This window comes from Mobula birostris, chromosome 31 (assembly GCF_030028105.1).
Source record: "Mobula birostris isolate sMobBir1 chromosome 31, sMobBir1.hap1, whole genome shotgun sequence".
Classification (NCBI taxonomy): Eukaryota; Metazoa; Chordata; class Chondrichthyes; order Myliobatiformes; family Myliobatidae; genus Mobula; species Mobula birostris.
This window is the reverse complement of record NC_092400.1, coordinates 8,815,523-8,836,266: the sequence shown is the minus strand read 5'-3', so window position 1 is coordinate 8,836,266 and position 20,744 is coordinate 8,815,523. Positions and strand designations below refer to the sequence as shown.

General features: G+C 40.1%; 1 protein-coding gene across 1 annotated transcript in view; it reads left to right on the top strand.

Annotated features, from left to right (window-relative positions):
* Positions 1-20,744, top strand: part of ksr2 (kinase suppressor of ras 2) — a 361,347-nt gene that overhangs the window by 109,013 nt on the left and 231,590 nt on the right. The window contains exon 4 of the mRNA XM_072247505.1: positions 6,364-6,868. Within this exon, the coding sequence (XP_072103606.1) occupies positions 6,364-6,868 (505 nt within the window). The remainder of the gene's footprint in view (positions 1-6,363; positions 6,869-20,744) is intronic.

Here is a 20,744-nt window from a genome sequence, read left to right as displayed (position 1 = left end):
CACTTGCCTGGCTTCACTTATCATCTTCTAGGTATTCTACTTCCCCTGCTCCTGCCTTTTTATTCCGGTGCCTCCCCCTTCCTTTCCAGTCCTGAAGAAGGGTCTCAGCCTGAAACAAGGACTGTTGATACTGCCTGACCTGCCAAGTTCCTCCAGCATTTTGTGTGTGCTGATCTGTTATACCAGCCACAACCATCTAGTCATATATCTCATTTTTATGCTTAAATTTTGGGCTGTAGACAAATATTGATTAGAAAATGGAATACATGCTCAATGCTAAATTTATGTAAAATAATATAGTCATCAAAGAGCTGTATTCACTAGAGTTAGAACCTCATGCTATCTGTTCACAGTTGAAATCTGCTGTGACATTTGATTGCCCTTTACCAGATATTGGTTGCTTAAACAGATCATAGAAGACTTTGTAATAGCATAAAATGGATGCTTCTACTCATGATTTCTATTGTAAGGCGACAGTAATATGGGCCGTAGTGCTGGGGTAGGTTTTTCAAACACAACCAGTCATCCTTTTTCATCTGGCAATTGAATACTGATACAGGTTACATTTTCTTGGGATTAGGCTAGAGTTGGAGTTGAGGAAGCCTGAGGTGTGCCATGCCATACAGGAAGCTGGGAAGATAAGTAAGAGACACTTGGGGATTGCACTTAATGTCAGATCAAATAAATATTTTGTCTGACTGCTGCTAAGTAAGTTGGTTGAGTGTCTGTCTAGGGAGCACCTGATTATTGAGCTTAGTTCAATGTCACTTGCCATGGTTGTAAGTCAGCTGTGAGACTTACACGTCTGATGTAGGAAAGCTCATCGATAAAAGTGAAAGGCGTATTGCCAATGATCACTCAAACACTTTTACAATTTATTTGTGATTCCTCTGATTAAGATGTTAGGATAAATTTAATAAAGTGATTCTTTCACTATGATATTTTGACTGCTGTGAGTCAATGAGAATTAAAATGCAGAGAATAATGCTTTTTGTAGTAATTTATGTTCACTAAAACAGATACATGAAAGATCCAGATACCACTAGGGAACTTCTAAACCGCTTACACTGCTGGAAACCAAGGACGGTGACTCGTACTCAATATCTTGCTGCCTTCTGGTTGGATTGGAATGTTCCCAGCACGTTCTCCTGATGGAACCGCTTTCCTTCTCGCACATCAACTAAAAACAGTGTGAAATCTTCCTGTTTAAGTGGGTTAAGACTTAAAGCAGGACAGGAGGTTGATAATGTCAGAGAATTAATTTAAAATCATATTTATCATTTTCTCTCTTTTTTAAAAATCCATTTATGGATCATTTTGTTTAAAAAAATGGATACTGATGTCAACAACAGAGGTACTGAATGAGTCATGGAGAGAGAAGAAATTTTGGATCAGACAGTGTTGACAGCTACCGTAAAAGGTTGTTCCATAGAGAACGTCGGCTAACTCCAGTTGTCAGTCAGAATTCTACACTTGTGATACGAATACAAAACATACTGGAGGTTTGATGTGGGTATTCCTCATTTTATTGCAACTGGTCCTACACAAATTTATTTCAGGTGAACTATGAAACTTGGAAAGATAATGATTTTCCATCTGCAAATCATCCTTCTCCTTCAGGTGGTAGGGGTTGAGGGTTTAGTAAATAGTGCTGGAAGAGCCCAGATAAGTAAGTGCTGTACATTTTAAGATGGTACCAATAATAGCAGCCATAGTAGACCATTGATGAAGGGAGTGTGTGTTTGATGTCGTGTTATCAATGAAGTGGACTGCTAAGTTTGGGCCGGTATTGATCTGTTTTAATTTTGCAAGAGCTCCACCCATCCATGCAAGTGGAGAGATACTATTCATTCACCTGATCTGTGAATGAGGAGGCAGGGGCTGAGTCATTCACCATGGAATATCTACTCTGCTCACAGAGCATCAGTAGTAATATGGCTTATACCACTGAGTTCCTGGTCATTAATGACTAACAGGATCTTACTCTTCATTATCTGGGACTCATGGTGTGTGAATATTATTTCCACATCGGCTTGTCCCAGAATGCCATCTCATTGGGGAGGAGTGGGAAGCTTTACTATTCGAAGACTTCCAAATGGAATTAAACATTATATAAACCTTCATGAACATCACCAATTCTGATCCTATTGTGGAAGGTCGTTGATGAAGCCAGGATGTAGACATGGCCGGAGAGATGACAGGTGGAGTTTAACCCACCCAAATGTGAAATGTTGCACCTTGGTAGGTCAAATACAAACAGACAATGTACAGTTAAGGGCAAGACCCTTAGCAGTGTTAATGAGCACAGGGATCTTGAGGTCCAAGTTCATAGCTCCCTGAAAGTGGCTGCACAGGTTGATAAGAATGCATACATGTAGCATCACACATCAAAGTTGCTGGTGAACGCAGTAGGCCAGGCAGCATCTCTAGGAAGAGGTACAGTCGACGTTTCGGGCCAAGACCCTTCGTTAGTCCTGACGAAGGGTCTCGGCCTGAAACGTCGACTGTACCTCTTCCTAGAGATGCTGCCTGGCCTGCTGCATTCACCAGCAACTTTGATGTGTGTTGCTTGAATTTCCAGCATCTGCAGAATTCCTCGTGTTTACATATGTATAGCATACTGCCTTTGTTAGTCGAGGCACTGAGTTCAGAAGTAAGGGAGTTATGTTGCAGCTTTATAAAACTCTAGTTAAGCCACATCTGGAGTACTGCATACAGTTCTGGTTGCCCCATTATTGGAAGGATGTCAAGGCTTTGGAGAGGATGTAGAAGAGGTTTACAGGAAGGCTGCCTGGAATAGACGACGTGTGCTGTAATGAGAGGTTGGACACACCCAGGTTGTTTGCTGTGGAGCGGCAGAATCTAAGGGGAGATCTGATAGAGATTTATAAGATGGAAAGGCATAGAAAGAATAGCATTAAATAATTCTTCTAACCTATCTTACTGTTATCAAATAATGCTTGTGAAATTATCTTTACTTAGTTCAGATGTATCTGGATCAGCAGGATGGAATAATTATAGCCAGTGTGGAAACCTTTAGACATATACAAATCTGTTAATTTTCTAGGTAATTTACTAATCGTGCATATATTTTAAAGACATCAGTTTTTTCATAAGTTACCTGAGAAGTCATTTCATTCAGATCAATTCATCTTGAACATATTTTAAACACTGAAATGCCTAATGCCAATGTGTAATAATGTTTGGTATTTTGTTTCTTGCTTAAGTTTTTTTTCCCACATCTTACTCAGCTTTTACCTTCCTTATTTTGGTCTCGCAAAGGCTTTTCACTATTGTTCAGAAATGCTTGTACTCCCAGGCAAAAATTACAATGTAAACATTATTACAAGAATAAAATGCAGCATCTGCTGAAGAGCTTTCATTTCTTTTTCAATCTTTTTATTGGTATCATAATGATAAAGATTAACATAACGTAGTAATCATACAAAGTTATTGGGATTACATTGTTGTAATTATCATATATAAGTATAAACCCAGTTAATACATGGATATTAACCTCCCAATCTTACAGGATACAAATATTATATATAGACAAATTAACATGAAAAAGGAAAAAAAAACAGCAAGGAAGAGTTGTGGGTGAACTTGAACAAACCCTGCAGTAGCCCTGAGGAAACTATTTATTGGTGGTAAAACCCTCATTACAGATTACACAGTCAAAGTTTTTCAATGTTTCTGACTGTCTCTGTCAATCAGAAGCATTGAAAATGAGCTAAAATTAGAATAAATCAATTATTGAAAATCAATCAAAATGGCTAAAGTTAGATAATCCGAGACCAGATTCCCCAAAGTAATGGCCCTCGTGCCTAAGGGGAGTTCCACAGTAGTGTTTAGCTGGGAAATTGTGGAAGGACTCAACCAGTAAATTTGGTGCTCTGGTGTTTGAATAAAAGTCCCAACATTAACCAGTTCTTAAGCTGACAAATGTCAGTGTTTGGTGCAGGAATCTGTGCCAATTATATTTTACAAGTAAAGTTGTGGTCATTGTACCAATCCTAGGAGAATGCCAGTGTGTAACTTCCTTCAGCCATAATAACAGCCATGACTAATAATTGGTTTATTATTGTACCAAGATGCAGTGAAAAGCTTTGTTTTACATGCCATCCAGACAAATCATTTCAGACATAAGTATATCGAGCTTGTACAATAGGAAAAGCATTAGCAGAATGCAGAATATATACGGAGAAAATAAAGTGCCGGTAGATAAATGAGATGCAAGGGTCATAATAGATAGGTTAAAGATCAAGAGTTCATCTGTATTGTATAAGAGGTCTATTTGAGAGTCATCTAACTGCCTGATAGTTGCTATCCTGGAGCCTGGTGGAATATTCAAGCTGGTGGAATATCTTCATTCTGATGGACAGTAGTGAGAAGAGAGAAGGACCAGGCTGGAGGGTCTTGGATTATGTTGGCCATTTTGCCGAGACAGTAGGAAGTGTAAGTAGAGCCAGTAGAATGGAGGCTAATTTTTATGATAGTCTGGGCAATTTCCTGTCGTCTTGGTCAGAACAGTTGCCATTCCAAGCTGTGATGGATTCAGATAGGATGATCTCTTTCCAGCATTGATAAATATTGGTGAGGGTCTTTAGGGGCGTGCCGAATTTCCATTGTTCTCTGATAAAGTATAGGTGCTGGTGTCTTTTCTGGGTCATAGTGTCTGCATGATTGGATTATCCATAGTAATTCTGTTTTCTGTCTCTCTGCCAGTTCTGTATCTTGTGGCACGACGCTTTTCATTGTATGGGCTGCAGTTTTGCAGACATGTTCATTATGTCACTCACTTTGTAGAATGCCTTTGAAAATTCACTGTAAACAGCACGAACTGCATTACCTTCAGCAACCTTTGTCTAAAAAAAATACAGTTAACTGAGCACAATTTGCCTTCAAAAATAAGCACAAGCTTTCCTTTATTAATTTCTGCCGATCAAATGATCATTATTTTTCTAGAATCTTTATCTTTGTTGTGGTTAAATTGACTGGCTTGTTGATACTTAACTCAATAGTTTGCATTTTGCTGTTTGTTGTTGGTTTTTGCATTGCAACATTTATGCTCTATTCTTGGTTGGTGCGGCTGTAACTAAACCAAATTTCCCTCGGGATTAATAAAGTATATCTATCTATATATCTATCTATCTATCGTTATATCCCTTTTGAGTTGGGATCCAGTTGTCTAGTATCACCCCAGTCTCTGTTACAGATTTGGAAGATTCTAGTTAATAAATCTGCAGTTTCAGTTGGATGGGTTGCTTTTGATGGATGTACAATCACTTATTAACTTAAGAAGACAAACCCTTTCCGGATACTTTTCCCCAGTCAGAAACATGCACTTTCATTTTTCCTATTAATTTGGCAGCATTGTTTCCCCTTGGTAAAAGCAAATTAAAAGTTTTCATTTGAGCTATGATCTCTGCCGTCACATGTAAATCTGCTGCTTTGTTTCCAATGAATGTAGAATGCACCATCTTTCCCTTTTTAAGTTTCTCTTCACCCTGTTGTTTACACCCTCTCTGATCTTTCTGCTTGATTCACATTCTGCTTATTTGATGGCTGTCATACATTCCCTTTCCTGCTTTAACTTAAGTTTTTATTTTGCACTCCAGGGAAGACCAACATTGGTTACTCTAACTTTTCCCTAGAAAGAAGGTTGGTGCATTGTAGGGGAGCAGAGAAGGAGATCTTTGAGTGTCTGTTGGCTGTCAGAGCATCCAATCTCTCTCAATCCCCACATTTATTGCCTTGCAACCTATTCTCTTCTATGTGTCAGTCAAAGCCCTTGAATTCTTATGCCACCTGAGTATACTAGGGATGATGTTCCTGTGAACAGCCTTGGAATGTTTTGATATGTTAAAGGAACTATATCTACATTGCACAATAGGCTTGTTGAATGATTCAGTCTGTCCTACCTCAGGTGCCTGAAGCTAGCTGTTCTGCAAGTCTTTGTGCTGAAAACAGCACACTTTTCTCCTGAAAATTGCATTAGTGTCTTAGATTTGTCTTTGATGCTGAGCATCTTGGCTTAGTAGCTCCTGAACTACCTTGGAATGACTGAGAATATTTCAAACATTCAAAATCATGCAAAGACATTATGTTTTAATATTATTAATTATTGAAATGGCAAATCTCATCTCTGACCAATAGTTATCATAAAATAAATATAATAAGTGTCCCTGATCATTAGATAAAATCTATTTCTGATTCAGTTGAAGTTAAATTAATGACTTCCTTTTACTAAGAAAAATGGTTGAGGCCAATTGCAACATAGTTAACCATCTTTTGAAGCTTACAACAAAATTGTTTTCATTTTTGATGGACTTAATAATGTCTTGTGTTTTTGAAATGCAGGGAGTAGCCATTCCAGCCAGGACTGGGTTATTCAGTGGCCTACAACAGAAACTGGGAAAGAGAATACTCCTGTCAGTCAAGCAGAATCAGTCATCTGGCCCGGATGCAGTATCACATTGAGCCCTAAGATATCGTCAAAGTTCATGCAGCAAGACTTCCATTCAGTGCCTGTGCTAGGAACCAACTGTACTTACACAGACAGACTGACCATTGGAGATCCTATTGGACTTTATCCTACATTTGAGAGCGGGCCAAGTTCTCTGCCACCATCTCCACGGCAGCGCCATCCTGTTCATACCCCCCCTCGAACCCCTCCCATAGTGACAACGATGACTCCTCCGGGAACGCCACCAGTGAGGAGAAGGAACAAATTGAAACCTCCTGGAACTCCCCCTCCGACTTCTCGCAAATTGATTCACCTCATCCCTGGATTCACGTCACTACACCGAAGTAAATCACATGAGTTCCAGCTAGGAAACAGGGTGGAAGAAACACACACCCCAAAGTAAGTTAAACATTCTTTAATTGTTAAATCTCTGTGAAACTTGTTTTGATTAATAGCTGGTTCAGCTCTTAAAATAAACATATTTTAAAATGCAATTGATTTTATATATGTCTTCCAGTAGTTATGTTGTCTGTGAAGGCAACAGTCAGTGTAAATAAATCTAAACATGTTAGGATTTTTTTCAGTGAAATAGACACCAGATTAGCAAGTACTATTCAAACAATGACAAACTCTTAATGTTAAATTCCTGACAGTTGTAATTGGAAAATATTGGACTCAATGGAAAAAAGTGAATTTTAAAGTACAAGTTGTTAGTTTTAGCAAATTGTTTTAATATATTAATCTTGCTGAACGTACAGAGTAGTGATGGATACTGAGTGTAATTCAATCGGATTGAAAGTCTGGGAAGTTTACAATACTAGAACTGTAAAGGAAGTGTAACATAAAGTAGAATTCAGTATCAAAAGGTAAAAAGAGGGCAACAAATTTGAAATTGGAAAGAGGATGAAGGCATGGAATGGAAAAATTAAGATTTAATCTCTTATCAATCTCCAACAATTAAAATCCATAAGAACAAGTTCCAAGTTTATAATAGTTATTTTCTTTAGTGCCAGAGTGATTCTTATTAATATTTATGAAGCAATTCAAAGGTGGCATGTACTGAACTGGCTGATTTGATGTTCTGTGTGAGTTTTGGTTTCCAGCTATTATGTAAATACAATGTCAAGTCATGCAATATGTTTAAATACTAAGTAAGACCTTATAGTGTCATTTTTGTGAAATTAATACTGGACCATTACAGTGGAAAGAAGCAACCTTGCATTTTTGAGTTTTAAGTGCACATCTGTCCCTTGCCTGATATTGGTATAACGTAAGCATAAATAAGTTAAATAAAGTGGCATTAGGGTCACTATTATTTTACAATCATTAACACTCCAGTCAGCACAATTTTAGCACAGATACTAAGTCAATCATACGAGGGGTGATTGATAAGTTCATGGCCTAAGGTAGAAGGAGCGAACTTTAGAAAACCTAGCACATTTATTTTTCAACATAGTCCCCTCCTACATGTACACACTTAGTCCAGTGGTCGTGGAGCATACAGATCTTGGACCTCCAGAAAGTGTCCACAGCAGGGATGTTTGATAGGTTCCTGGCCTAAGGTAGAAGGAGATGAGTTATTAACTTCAAACTTTCTGCATTATCACTCAAAGAGTTGAACTGCACGTGCTGTAACGAGAGAGTCTTGGACTTCCAGGTGGTCCACAGCAGGGGTGATTGATAAGTTTGTGGCCTAAGGTAGAAGGAGATGAGTTATACTACTCTTATTACATGCACGTGCAGTTCAACTCTTTGAGTGAAAATGCAGAAAGTTTGAAGTTAATAACTCATCTCCTTCTACATTAGGCCACGAACTTATCAATCATCCCTGCTGTGGACCACTTCTGGAGGTCCAAGATGCTGACCTCTACAAATAAGTGATCTATTTGCTCCACAACCGCTGGACTAAGTGTGTAAATGTAGGAAAAATAAATGTAACATGCATAAAAGTTGCTGGTGAACGCAGCAGGCCAGGCAGCATCTCTAGGAAGAGGTGCTAGGTTTTCTAAAATTGACTCCTTCTATCTTAGGCCACAAACGTATTGATCACCCCTCGTATTAAACCGTTTAATTGCTGTGATAAGTTAACACCTATTTGTGTTTTTAAATCACACATGTGTAAATTCAAACTGAATGGACAGTGAGAAAGAATTCTGAAAAGCGAACTAATTGAAGTTTTGCTGGCACTGACAGGGCCCCCTTCTGTGTGACATATCTGCTTTGGTTCTATGCTGGAGAGAGTCAGTGTATCAAGTCGTGCAGCTGTAGACAACAAACGTTTAGGATTCTGGAATGCTGATCAACAAACATGAACCTGCCTCCACATGCTAATCAATTCCAAAAAGATATTAAAATCTGGACATTTTTTAAAGCAGTGTACACTTTTAAAACATTTAGTTTAACTGTTATTTATATTTATGTTTTTTTAGAATGTTGCTTTTTAATCACTCATGTCTAAATCAGAGTCTAATCTAAATTCACCCTTGTTTCTAAGCAAACTGTGCGTAACTGTAATGGTCTACCATTCCAAATTCAATAAGACCCTTTAAGCCTGGTTTATACTTCTGTGTCAAATGGACGCCGTAATCTACGCAAGTGACCTACGCGCGTTGTGAGCATTTATACTTGTGTGTTGGTGTGTCCGCGTCACTCGGCAATTCGCGCATGTCACACCTGCGCACTCACCTGCCCACGCAAGGCTTCATGGTCATGGTAGTCTAATTACTCGGGGTAAACAGGACGCGAGCGTCTTTTTTCGTGCGAAATGTGTCCTCCATAATTTCGGAGGTCTGTAAGGCTTTATGGAAAGCATTGCAGCCGGAGTTCCTTCCCTGCCCTTCAGTCACCCAATGGGAAGCTATTGCAGTGTAGGAGGAAGTGCGATGCTACCAAATGGACCAATCACAGTTGTTTGTTCTGCATTGCCGCGATGCGCGGTTACATTTTGGGAGAGGTGCGCGTCGCAGCAACGCAGGCTCTCGTGTAGGGTTCAGCGTCGGCTTTGCGTAGGGTTTGCGGCGACGCAGACCTTACGGCGTCGTGTTGATGCAGAAGTATAAGTCAGCCTTTAGCCCGTTTACTGTCAAAGCAAGACACCAGTCAGAGCTGCAAAGTCATGTAGTCACAGGACAGTTGAGCACAGGAGACCAATCAACCAACAGAATCACGACCAACACACACAAAATGCTGGAGCAACTCAGCAGGCTATTTAAGAAAGGGAAGGAGGAGGAACACCGGAGAGAGGTGATGGGAAGTTAAGCAGATAAGGTGAGAGGGGAAACAGAAATGGAGACTGGTGAAGGGGAAGGGGGGGGAAATTAATGGAATTTCAAGAAATTGATATTTATGCCATCAGGTTGGAGGCTAACCAAATGGTTATAAGGTGTTGCTTCTCCAACCTGAGTGTGGCCTCATCACAGCAGTAGAGGAGGCCAAGGACTGATATGTTGGAATGGGAATGGGAAGTAGAGTGGAAATGGGTGGCCAATGGGCGATCCCATTTTTTTTGGCAGACAGAGCACAGGTGCTCGGCGAAGCGATCTCCCAATCTACGCCGGGACTCACTGATATACGGGAAGCTACACCCGGAGCACTGAATACAGTAGATGACCCTAGCAGACTCACAGATGAAGAGTTGCCTCACCTGGAAGGACTGTTTGGAGCCCTGAATGGCAGCTTGGCTTGTGTCTTCCAGTTGTCTAGGTGCTTCAACGCAGAGTGGGGAGTTATTAGATTCTTCCTTCTCCAGCCCCTTATCTCCTTTCACCAATCAACTTCCAAGCTCATTACTTCACCCCCTCCCCCTTTCCTGGTTTCACCTATCACTTACCACCTCATACTAATTCCTCCCCTCCCCCCCCCACCACCTTTCTCTGACCTCCTTTTTTCCAGTCCTGATGAAATATCTTGGCCTGGAATGCCAACTCTTTCCATAGATACTGCCTGACCTGCTGAGTGACAAACATAGAAAACCTACAGGACAATACAGGCCCTTCGGCCCACAATGCTGTGCGGAACATGTACTTATTTTAGAAATTACCTCGGATTACCCACAGCCCTCTATTTTTGTAAGCTCCGTGTACCTATCCAGGAATCTCTTAAAAGACCCTATAGTATCCGCCTCCACCACCGTTGCTGGCAGCCCATTCCACGCACTCAGAACTCTCTGCGTGAAAAAACTTCCACCTGACATCTCTGTATCTACTCCAGTTCCTCCAGCATTGTGTGTGTGTGTTGCTTTGGATTTCCGACATCTGTAGATTTTCTCATGTTTGTAATGGAATCCTGATGCATGGTCTTGACCCAAAAGGTCGATTACACCTTAGCCTCCACAGATGAATTCCACCAGCAGCATTTTAAAAAATTCCATTTAATCCACTTTTTCATTAAATTTCTGAATTTGTTCTCTGTATGATATTTAACCAATTACCTTCTCATGGCTTCTGTTGACTCACCAACCTTTGGCGTGGTATGTTCTAAATCCTAAACACGCAGCACGTAATATCGTCCACATGCCATTTCTAACTCTTCTGTTAGTCACCTTAAATGTGTATACTCTGGTTATTAATCTTCAGTCATTAGAACTTAAGTACCTGTCAACTTTTATCTTCACACTGAAAAGAACAAAACTAAACATTTTTAAAAAAACAAAAGCTAAGAAAATAATGGGATGTGGAGGCAGAGGATGGGGGGAAAAGACACAGAGCTTCAAAAAGCAGTAACAAAGAAGAAGAGAATGCAGATAAAGACCTATAAATGTATGTGAATGCAAAATGATCTTTTGGAAGGTAAAGGACCTAATGAACTAAATGATTACTTCTTGTTCTGAGTGTTCTTCATGCTTTCATCCTGGAAAAGCAAATACAAAGGGAATGATTTTAAATGAAATTATACCATGCACTATTACTTTGACTAATTTTAATCTATAAAATGTGAAACAAAAGAATTTTATACAATCGGTCGATGACTGTTAATTAAGATATCCCTCAGTATAATTTCCAGGCTGCTATGACTAAAAGTGTGCAGCTAATCATGGTATTACTAATTATTTGCCAAATTATATTGTCACTCAGTGAACTGAATAGTATGTTTATCTTGAGGAGTTGCAATTTAATTTTTGATTAAATACTCAGAAACAAGCTGCTAAAGAAATGAAGTGGCATTTTTAGAACCGTTACGTTTTCAGTGAAACTAGAAGAGTGGATAATGACTTTTGGAGGTTTGAAGGCACAGTATCAGGGTTTGTAAATGGGGGGAAAACAGATTTGATGAAAATTTTAAATTAAAAAAATGGTATGGACATTCAGTTGGTTATGTAACATCGTAAAGAGAGGGAGAATTAATGATTCATTATTCTGATAAAAAAGTTATTGTCTTGAAACATCAGCTCTGATTCTTTCTCAACAGATGTTAGCTAGCCTGCTAGTTGTCCACAGCACTTTCAGTTAAAATGGTGGATCACTTGGGGAAATAAGCGCAGGAGATGAACTTTCAACTCTCTAGCTCTACAATTCAATTAGGTTATAGTAGCTCTGTACCTACAGTGAAAACTAACATCTAAAAGATGGGGATGTTTGTAGTACCTCTCTTGTTAGTTGTGTAATGGTCCACTACTACTCAGTAACTGAAAAAACGATCCCGGAGAACTTCCATCTTCTTTTATTATACTTAACTTTTTCAATATATGGGCCTGCACTATCTGCTAATACCAAATTGCTCTTGAGGAGTTGGTGCTGAACAATATTAAAAAACTATACACACACATTGGGCCGGCTGGTGGCACAATGACATCGGCGCCGGACCTGGGAGTGGAGGTTCCCGGGTTCGAAACCAGTCGGGTCCGCTCCCGAGTACGCTTTCCATCCGTGCCAGGTTGAGTGTTGAGATCGCAACTCGACCTTGTAAAATAAAAAGGGAAAAATACTGCAAAAATGTCTGTGTGAGGAGTCTCTCGCTCTCTCGCTCCGCGCCTTGTAAAAACCATGAAAAAGACATCATCACAGACGCACGCACGCACACGCACAGACTTGCACGCACGCAGGCACAACGTCAAATAAAACTGTGCACACAATGTGTTGGAGGAGCGGCATCTATGGATGGGAATAAACATCCCATCCAGTGTTTTGGACCGAGACTCTTCATCAGGAGTTAATGAGTATTGTGTGTATTGCTCTAGATTTCCAGCATCTGCAGTCCCTCTTGTGTCTCTTTAAAAATCTGCAGCCCTTCAGGTGAAGGTACTCTGTTTTTGGATAGGGAGTTCAGGATTTCGATTTAAAATTGGGACATGGAAGGAAATATGCTGATGGTGCTATTTCCGTGTACCTCTGCCCTTTTCCTATTTAGTGATAGAGGTCATAGATAACAGGTTCTGTCAGAGTAGCCTAAGTGAGTAACTGCAGAGCATTGTGTACAACTGTAGTTGTGGAAGGAATATATATTTAGACTAGGAGATGGGAAGTCAATTAAGTGGGGTGCTTTGCAATTATATCAACATTCTTAAATGTTATTGCAGATGCATTTTATTTAGATAAGTGCAGAACATTCCATCACACTCTTGATAGTGTTTTGTGAGATGATTGGAAGGCTTTGGGGTGTAGGTGAGTCAGGTTTTACTAGGTCTGCAACCCCTAAACTGCTCTTGTAGCCACAGTATCTATGTGGCTGTTGCAATTGAGTTCTTAGTCAATTGTTATCCCAGGATGTTGATAGTGGGAAACTCTGTGATGAAAAATAATAGTTAATGTCAAAGATAAGTAATTAGATTCTCAGTTATTGGTGATGGTCTGTGCTTGGCACTCAAACTGTGCAAATATTGCTAATCACTCCTCAGCCCATGCCTGGATGTTGTCCAAGTCTTGCTGCATGCAGACATGGGCTGCCTTGTTTGCCAGGGGGTGACAAATGGAATTGAACACTGTGTAGTCCTTTACAAAAATATGCTCTTCCGATGTTCTAATGGGAAGAAAATGGGAAGAATTAGCTGAAGTTGTAGAATTAATTAGCTTATTCTTCATTTGCTACCATATCATACCAATCTGCATAGCATCCATATTATTCTACATGACCAACTTGATGTCTCAATTAAAGAATGTACAAAGCATGGTTAGTAAGCTTGCAGATGATACTAACGTTGGTAGTGTGGCAAGTTACATGGGATCTTGATCAGCTAAGTAAGTGGGTCAAGGAATGGCAAATGGGGTTTAATTTGGATAAGTGTTAGGTGTTGCATTTTGGAATGTCAAACCTAAGTAGGACTTTCATAGTGAATGGCGAGGCCCTGGGGAGTGGTGTAAAACAGGGGGACCTTGGAGTATGTGATTCACTGATAGATAGGGTGGTGAAGAAGGCTTTTGGTATGCTGGCCTTCATTAGTCAAGAGACTGAGTAGTCGGGAGGTCATGGTGCGGTTGTACAGGATGTTGGTGAAGCTGCACTTGGAGTATTGTAACACAGACAAAATGCTGGAGAAACTCAGCAGTTCAGGCAGCACCTATGGAAAAGAGTAAACAGTTGACGTTTTGGTCCAAGACCCTTCGGCAGGACTTGGGGTATTGTATTCAGTTTCTGCCACCCGCTATAGGAAAGATGTTATGAAACTGGAAAGAGTGCAGAAAAGATGTACAAAGATGTTGTCAGAACTTGAGGGATTGAGTTATAGGAAGAGATTGAACAGGCTAAGACCTTATTCCTTGGTGTGTAGAAGACTGAGAAGTTACAGAGGTGTACAAACTCATGAGGTAGGTGCATGCAATCTCTTTTCCAGGATTGGTGAATCAAAAACTAGAGAGCATAGGTTTAAGGCGAAGGGGGAAAGATTTAATAGGAACTCGAGGAGCAATGTTTTTATACAAACGGTGGAATGTAAGTGGAATGAACTGCCAGAGAAGGTAGAATAACAACTTTTAAAAGACAGTTGGACAGGTCATGGGTTGGAAAGGTTTAGAAGGTTATAGGCCAAAGGCTAGCAAATGGGACTAGCTTGGGCAGTGCATCTCGGCTAGTATCACTTGAAGGACCTGTTTCTATGCTGTATAACTCTATGGATAATAGATATGTCAGGCTTTGAAGTTACATATTGAGGTGGGTGGAAACTCTACTGGTGGCCCATATTATCTCAGTGGAGGTTGTCCTCATATTCACAAGACTCTGTGATGGGCACTCCTGATAAAACTGTCATGGACAATGATATCTGCAGGACTGATGAGAATGAAATCTGTAGTTCACATGTGTTAGCATTTACATCATGTAATGTACCTGATCTGATAGCTGTCTCAGCAAGTAGGTCTGCTTGTCCACTAATAAGATTCCCTATCAATTTTTTTATGATAGTCATTCAATTCCCTCACACAAACTACAGGGAGTGATTGATAAGTTCGTGGCCCAGGGTAGAAGGAGTCAATTTTAGAAAACCTAGCACATTTATTTTTCAACATGGTCCCCTCCTACACTTACACACCTAGTCCAGCGGTCGTGGAGCATATGGATCTCGGACCTCCAGAAAGTGCCCACAGCAGGGGTGGTTGATAAGTTCGTGGCCTAAGGTAGAAGGAGATACTTTATACTTTACGGTCGCCAAACAATTGATACTAGAATGTACAATCATCACAGCAATATTTGATTCTGCGCTTCCCAGTCCCTGGATTACAAATCAATAGTAAATATTAAAAATTTAAATTATAAATCATAAATAGAAAATAGAAAAATGGAAAGTAAGGTAGTGCAAAAAAACCGAGAGGCCGGTCCGGATATTTGGGGGGTACAGCCCAGATCCGGGTCAGGATCCGTTCAGCAGTCTTATCACAGTTGGAAAGAAGCTGTTCCCAAATCTGGCCGTAGGAGTCTTCAAGCTCCTGAGCCTTCTCCCGGGGGGAAAAGGGACGAAAAGTGTGTTGGCTGGGTGGGTCGTGTCCTTGGTTATCTTGGCAGCACTGCGCCGACAGCGTGCGGTGTAAAGTGTGTCCAAGGATGGAAGATTGGTTTGTGTGATGTGTTGCGCCGTGTTCACGATGTTCTGCAGCTTCTTTCGGTCCTGGACAGGACAACTTCCATACCAGGTTGTGATGCACCCTAGAAGAATGCTTTCTACGGTGCATCTATAAAAATTAGTGAGTTTTACAGCTCTTGTTACATGCACATGCAGTTCAACTCTTTGAGTGGTTATGCAGAAAGTTTGAAGTTAATAACTCATCTTCTTCTACCTTAGGTCACGAACTTATCAATCACCCCTGATGAGTTATTAACTTCAAACTTTCTGCATAATCACTCAAAGAGTGATTGAAGTGAAGATTGAACTGCATGTGCATCTAAGAGGAGCTGTATAACTCATCTCCTTCTAGCTTAGGCCACAAACTTATCAATCACCCCTGCTGTGGGCACTTTCTGGAGGGCCAAGATCCATATGCTCCACGACCGCTGGACTAAGTGTGTAAATGTAGGAGGGGACTATGTTGAAAAATAAATGTGCTAGGTTTTCTAAAATTGACTCCTTCTACCTTAGGCCACAAACTTATTAATCATCCCTCGTACATTCTGTGTCCCTGCCAACCTTAAAAACGTCTTTAAATAGTTCTCAACATAGGTGATTGCATAGTTGCCAGACGTGGGAGGCTGGAAGATGGTAATCAGCTATTTTTGCCAATGTTTGAACTGCTGCCATTAGATTTCAAGGGATCCAGAGTATGATGTGTGTATCTGTAAAATTCCTAACTGATCACCTACTCTGCACCACATCCTCTGGTAAATATTTCTACTGGTAGGGAAGCACATATTGAGGTTTAGTGATGGCAGAGTCTGCAACAACGATGAAAAGAAAGTTTGTAATTAGTTCACGCTTGGCAGCTCCTTGACTAGTGCATGGGAGACCTAACCTAGTTTATTATCAAAGGTCCAGGTATTTCTCAGGAGGATTTTATAAGAACAGATGGACCGGATATGCTTTTGTTATGGCCAATTGTGGTATTAGACCAATGCTGGTATCTTTTTTGCTTATTATTATGAATCTAGAAACACAGGTGCAATACTTCCATTTCTACAAAACATTAATGAACAAGATAGGGTTTATAAAATTTAATATCTTCATGTTCATCATTTCATTCCAGTTTATTCAATTAATTGAATTTAAATTTTCCAGCTACCACAGTGGGGCTTCAAGTCATTAGTCAGATCATTAGTCCAGGCTTTTGGATCACTAGTTTAGAAATTTACCCACAATGTGTTAAATATTCTAATGGAGGATAGTTTACCTATATAAAACAATGTAAAATATCTATTTCATCCATTTTGTTGAATCAACTTGTCACCATACATTAACATGGGAGGGAGGGAGTGAGTGAGGCCTCCGTTAGACAGCGTTGACCATGGATGTTGCATCCTTGTTGTCTAGGTATGCAGGATATGTACGATATGGAGAGCAAGCTGTTGCTCTTGTAGCAAGCTCCCCCTCTCCACGCATCTGATGAACCCAAAAGAATGGCAGAGACCAATACACTTTGGTACCAGCCGCGCTGCAGGAGTTGCTAGTCAGTGTTGAACTCAACGGAGGACTGTCTTAGGGACTCCACCTCTGGATTTTTCCCTGGGGGTTTACTCCCAAAGCCTTCCTTATGGCTAGGTCTAGCCGCAAGGGAGAAGAAGTTTGAGATCAGAGTTTTCCTTCTCCTAGATGAGCTGCCAGTCACAGCTGACGAGCCCCATCTGCCCGAAGCGACTGGTTTTAAGTCGCCAGTAAACCACCTTTACCCCTTCTCCTGTAAGTAGAAACAGTTCTGCCGAACTTAGTAGCTAAGCCACATGTGAAAGCCAGGAGCTGGACTTGGTTGTCAGAGGCTACTTGGGGTGCATGCCATTGGGAGCATTTAATAGGTAGTGGGAGCTTGTCCCATTACCACCCCCAGCTATAGCAACCTTAAGGAACAGAACATCTGTGTAAGCATTAGGTTATGGGTAGTATCTTGATCTGTTAAGAAGATATGATTAATAGTCCTCTCTTATCCATGTTAGTTCCCCAACAGATATAGTGTACTAGAGGAACATGAAATCTGTGAGTAGTGAACCTGGGATTTTCCTGTGATCTTCTCAGGTGCATCAAAGAGGAAAGTCAGTTTTGTTTAGGCTTTTGTTGTGTGTCACAAAGTAAAAGTGAATTCCTAACTGCAGAGGTGCAACTATCTTAAAGGGCTTCAGATTATGATTCATTTTCCCTCCTAGTGACTCCTGTCAAAATGAGCAGGTATTTTAAAATCCTCTTGCAAACCCTAAAATTAAATGTTATTTATTATGAACATTTTAGATTTTTATCTGGATGTTCATCATGGTTCTGTGTAGTGGGAGAATCTTGCTTTTGGTTACCGTGTATTCTTCAAATTATATTACGTTTTTATTGACATATCGGCTAAATTTCAGAGCTCATACTCATACAGTACTACTTTGCAGTACTATCATAATAAAATATCATAAGTCTTCTGCCCACAATTGTATAATATGCTGGGAAAGGCTTGGGAAAAATCTGTGCTTTGCGTTTTATTTATGTGAACTTTCCACTGAAAAAATTAGTGCCGAGAGGTGATCCTTTTGTGAAATCAATTGCAGTGCTTGAAATAACAATTGTTGTAAGTACTTATGTTCAAAGAATTCTGAAAAATGTTTTAGACTTGGAGTCATAGAAACGTACAGCACAGAAACTGGCCCTTCAGCCCATCTAGTCTGTGCAGAACCATTTAAAACTGTCCATTCCCATCAACCTGCACCAGGACTATAGATGGAGTGCTTATTTGCTTGTTACTAATTTAATATATACCTCACCTATGAATACATGACATCTATATAGTAATTAAAAGTGTATCCCTTCAATTGTTAAGAGACCTTCCAGAATTTTCACCACTCATGCTCAACAAAAGTTGTTTTATGTATGAATAACATTCCATAATTTGAGTAATGTTCAGAGCATATAATTAAAAGGTTTTTAATATCAATAAACACCAATTTTCTTGTCATACATTTGTATTTATTATAGTATACTGCAAAAGTATTTGCAGTAAATGTCGAATTCTCTGTCAGAAAGCTGAGGCGATCATAGTGACTCAGAATAGCCTGTACTTACGTGTAATAATTGAGCTTAAATGAAAGTGGCATGTTGAATTTCAAAGATGAAAATGGGATATGTAGGGGATGCCCACATTAGAGAGAAGCAATGCCACAGGAGAGGAAGTCACTTGGAAAGTTGAGTTAAAGCATTTGAGATTGCAGCTAAAAATAAAGTCTAGAAATAGACAGCATGGGGTGAGGTAATATAACTGAATTAAATACAAAATAAAACAGATGAGTACCTTTTAGGCAAATGATAGATTATCAACAAAATGATAAAAAGACAGAAAAAACTATAGATGTATATATGCTTCCTAGCTTCTAGCCTCTTTTTATTGGTGTTTGTGAAACCATTTCCTGGTATGAAAGACAGACGTCCATGGAAAGAAGGCCTCCAACCTGATGGCACGAACACCGATTTCTCAAACTGCCGCTAATGCTCCCCAACCCCCCTCTCCTTCACCATTTCCCGTCCCCTTTTCCCTCTCTCACCTTGCCCGCCCATTACCTCCCTCTGGTGCTCCTCCCCCTTGTTCCTTCTTCCATGGCCTTCTGCCTCTTTCACCTATCAACTTCCCAGCTGTTTACTTCAGCCCTCCCCCTCCAGGTTTCACCTATCACCTCGCAGTTCTCACTTCCCTCCCCCCACCTTTAAAATCTACTCCTCAGTTTTGTTTCTCCAGTCCTGCCGAACAGGGCCGGATTAAGCTAGTGTGGGGCCTGTAGCGTATGTTATAAAGGGGCCCCAAATTTTAAAAAATGCACGTAAGTACTCAAACATAAATTATTTACTTCCATAGTAAAGTAATTCAATTTTTTCATTTGCTATACAGCCAGATAATACGACAAATGTCTGACACTCCAGTAATAGTATTACTTATATGTAGGTATCAATTTCAAATGTCAAAAGTAACAAAACTACACTTTGAAAGTTACATTTTCTAGATCTAGCATGAGCAAATTTGTTGATGATACTGGAAATGTCTATTTCACGCGGAAGTTCGTGTTCAATGCTCATTAGAGTGAGATTGTTCAATCTCTTTTGACCCATGGTGCTCCTTAGTTCATTTTTAATCCTTTTCAGTTTTGAAAATGAGCGTTCTCCACTGCAGTTGGAAACCATGAGTGACAAATAGATGTGCAAGGCATTTTGTACATTTGGAAAACATGACTCCAAAGAATTGTCAGTTATCAAACGGTACAACTGTAACTCTACAAGGTCTTGTTTGGCACCAATATGAGAAGCAAGATCAGTTTTCAACAGTTCAGCAAACTGCACAAATTCTTCATCAAGGCTTTCTTCCAGATCTTCTGGATATGATTTAATAAGATTTGATCACCTCTTTATGATCTCTTCAGGTGTAAACGACTGTAACTGATGAAGGAATCCAAAAACACTATTCACCTTTAGATAAGCTTTCTGCCTTGTTGACAGGGCAGAAAGCAAGCTGTCAATAATGGCAAGAAATGTTCAGCTTTTAAACTTCTGAGAAGGTGTTTGAGATTCAACAAATGGATCAAGAGCGCTGGAACAACTGAAATCATGATACGCGCGATTTTGCTTGAGTTTTCCTTGAGTTTGCTGTTGATGATCTTCACACTTAGATCCTTGGCTTTTTGCTCAATGTCTGAAAAAGTAGACCACATAGCTTGAATATATCCATGCAAGGATTCATAGAGTGCACAAGCTGTGTTCAAGTCTTGGCCAGCAGATTGCAAAGAAGCACTGGTCATTTGAAAACGCTGTAATACTTGATCCCACAATATGACCATTATTCCTGTTTCCAACTTCACCATGGTTGAAAGTAGTCCACGAGCCTGTTGTTGACACTCTGCCTTCTGATCATTGTTATTTGAAATGTCATCCAAGACTTGTTTTATTGCAGAAAGGCTGTGTAAAAGTGTCTTTGTTGCACCTGCACGAGCTGACCACCTGGTATCTGACATTCTCTTCACAATGGGCAAATGAGCACCACCATCAGATAATGCAGCAGAAGGGAGATCCCACCGATAAGTAGAAGCAGAACAAAATGCGTACAGGCTTTCTACAAATTGAAAGAAAATTAATGCTTTTTGACAGCATTCAGCAGCACATTTCAGCCAAGTAGCGGTATCAACAAAGACTAGTGAACAGTAACAAATTTATGTGACTGTTGTGGCTATGAGCGCGTGTGGATCACATGCACTCAAC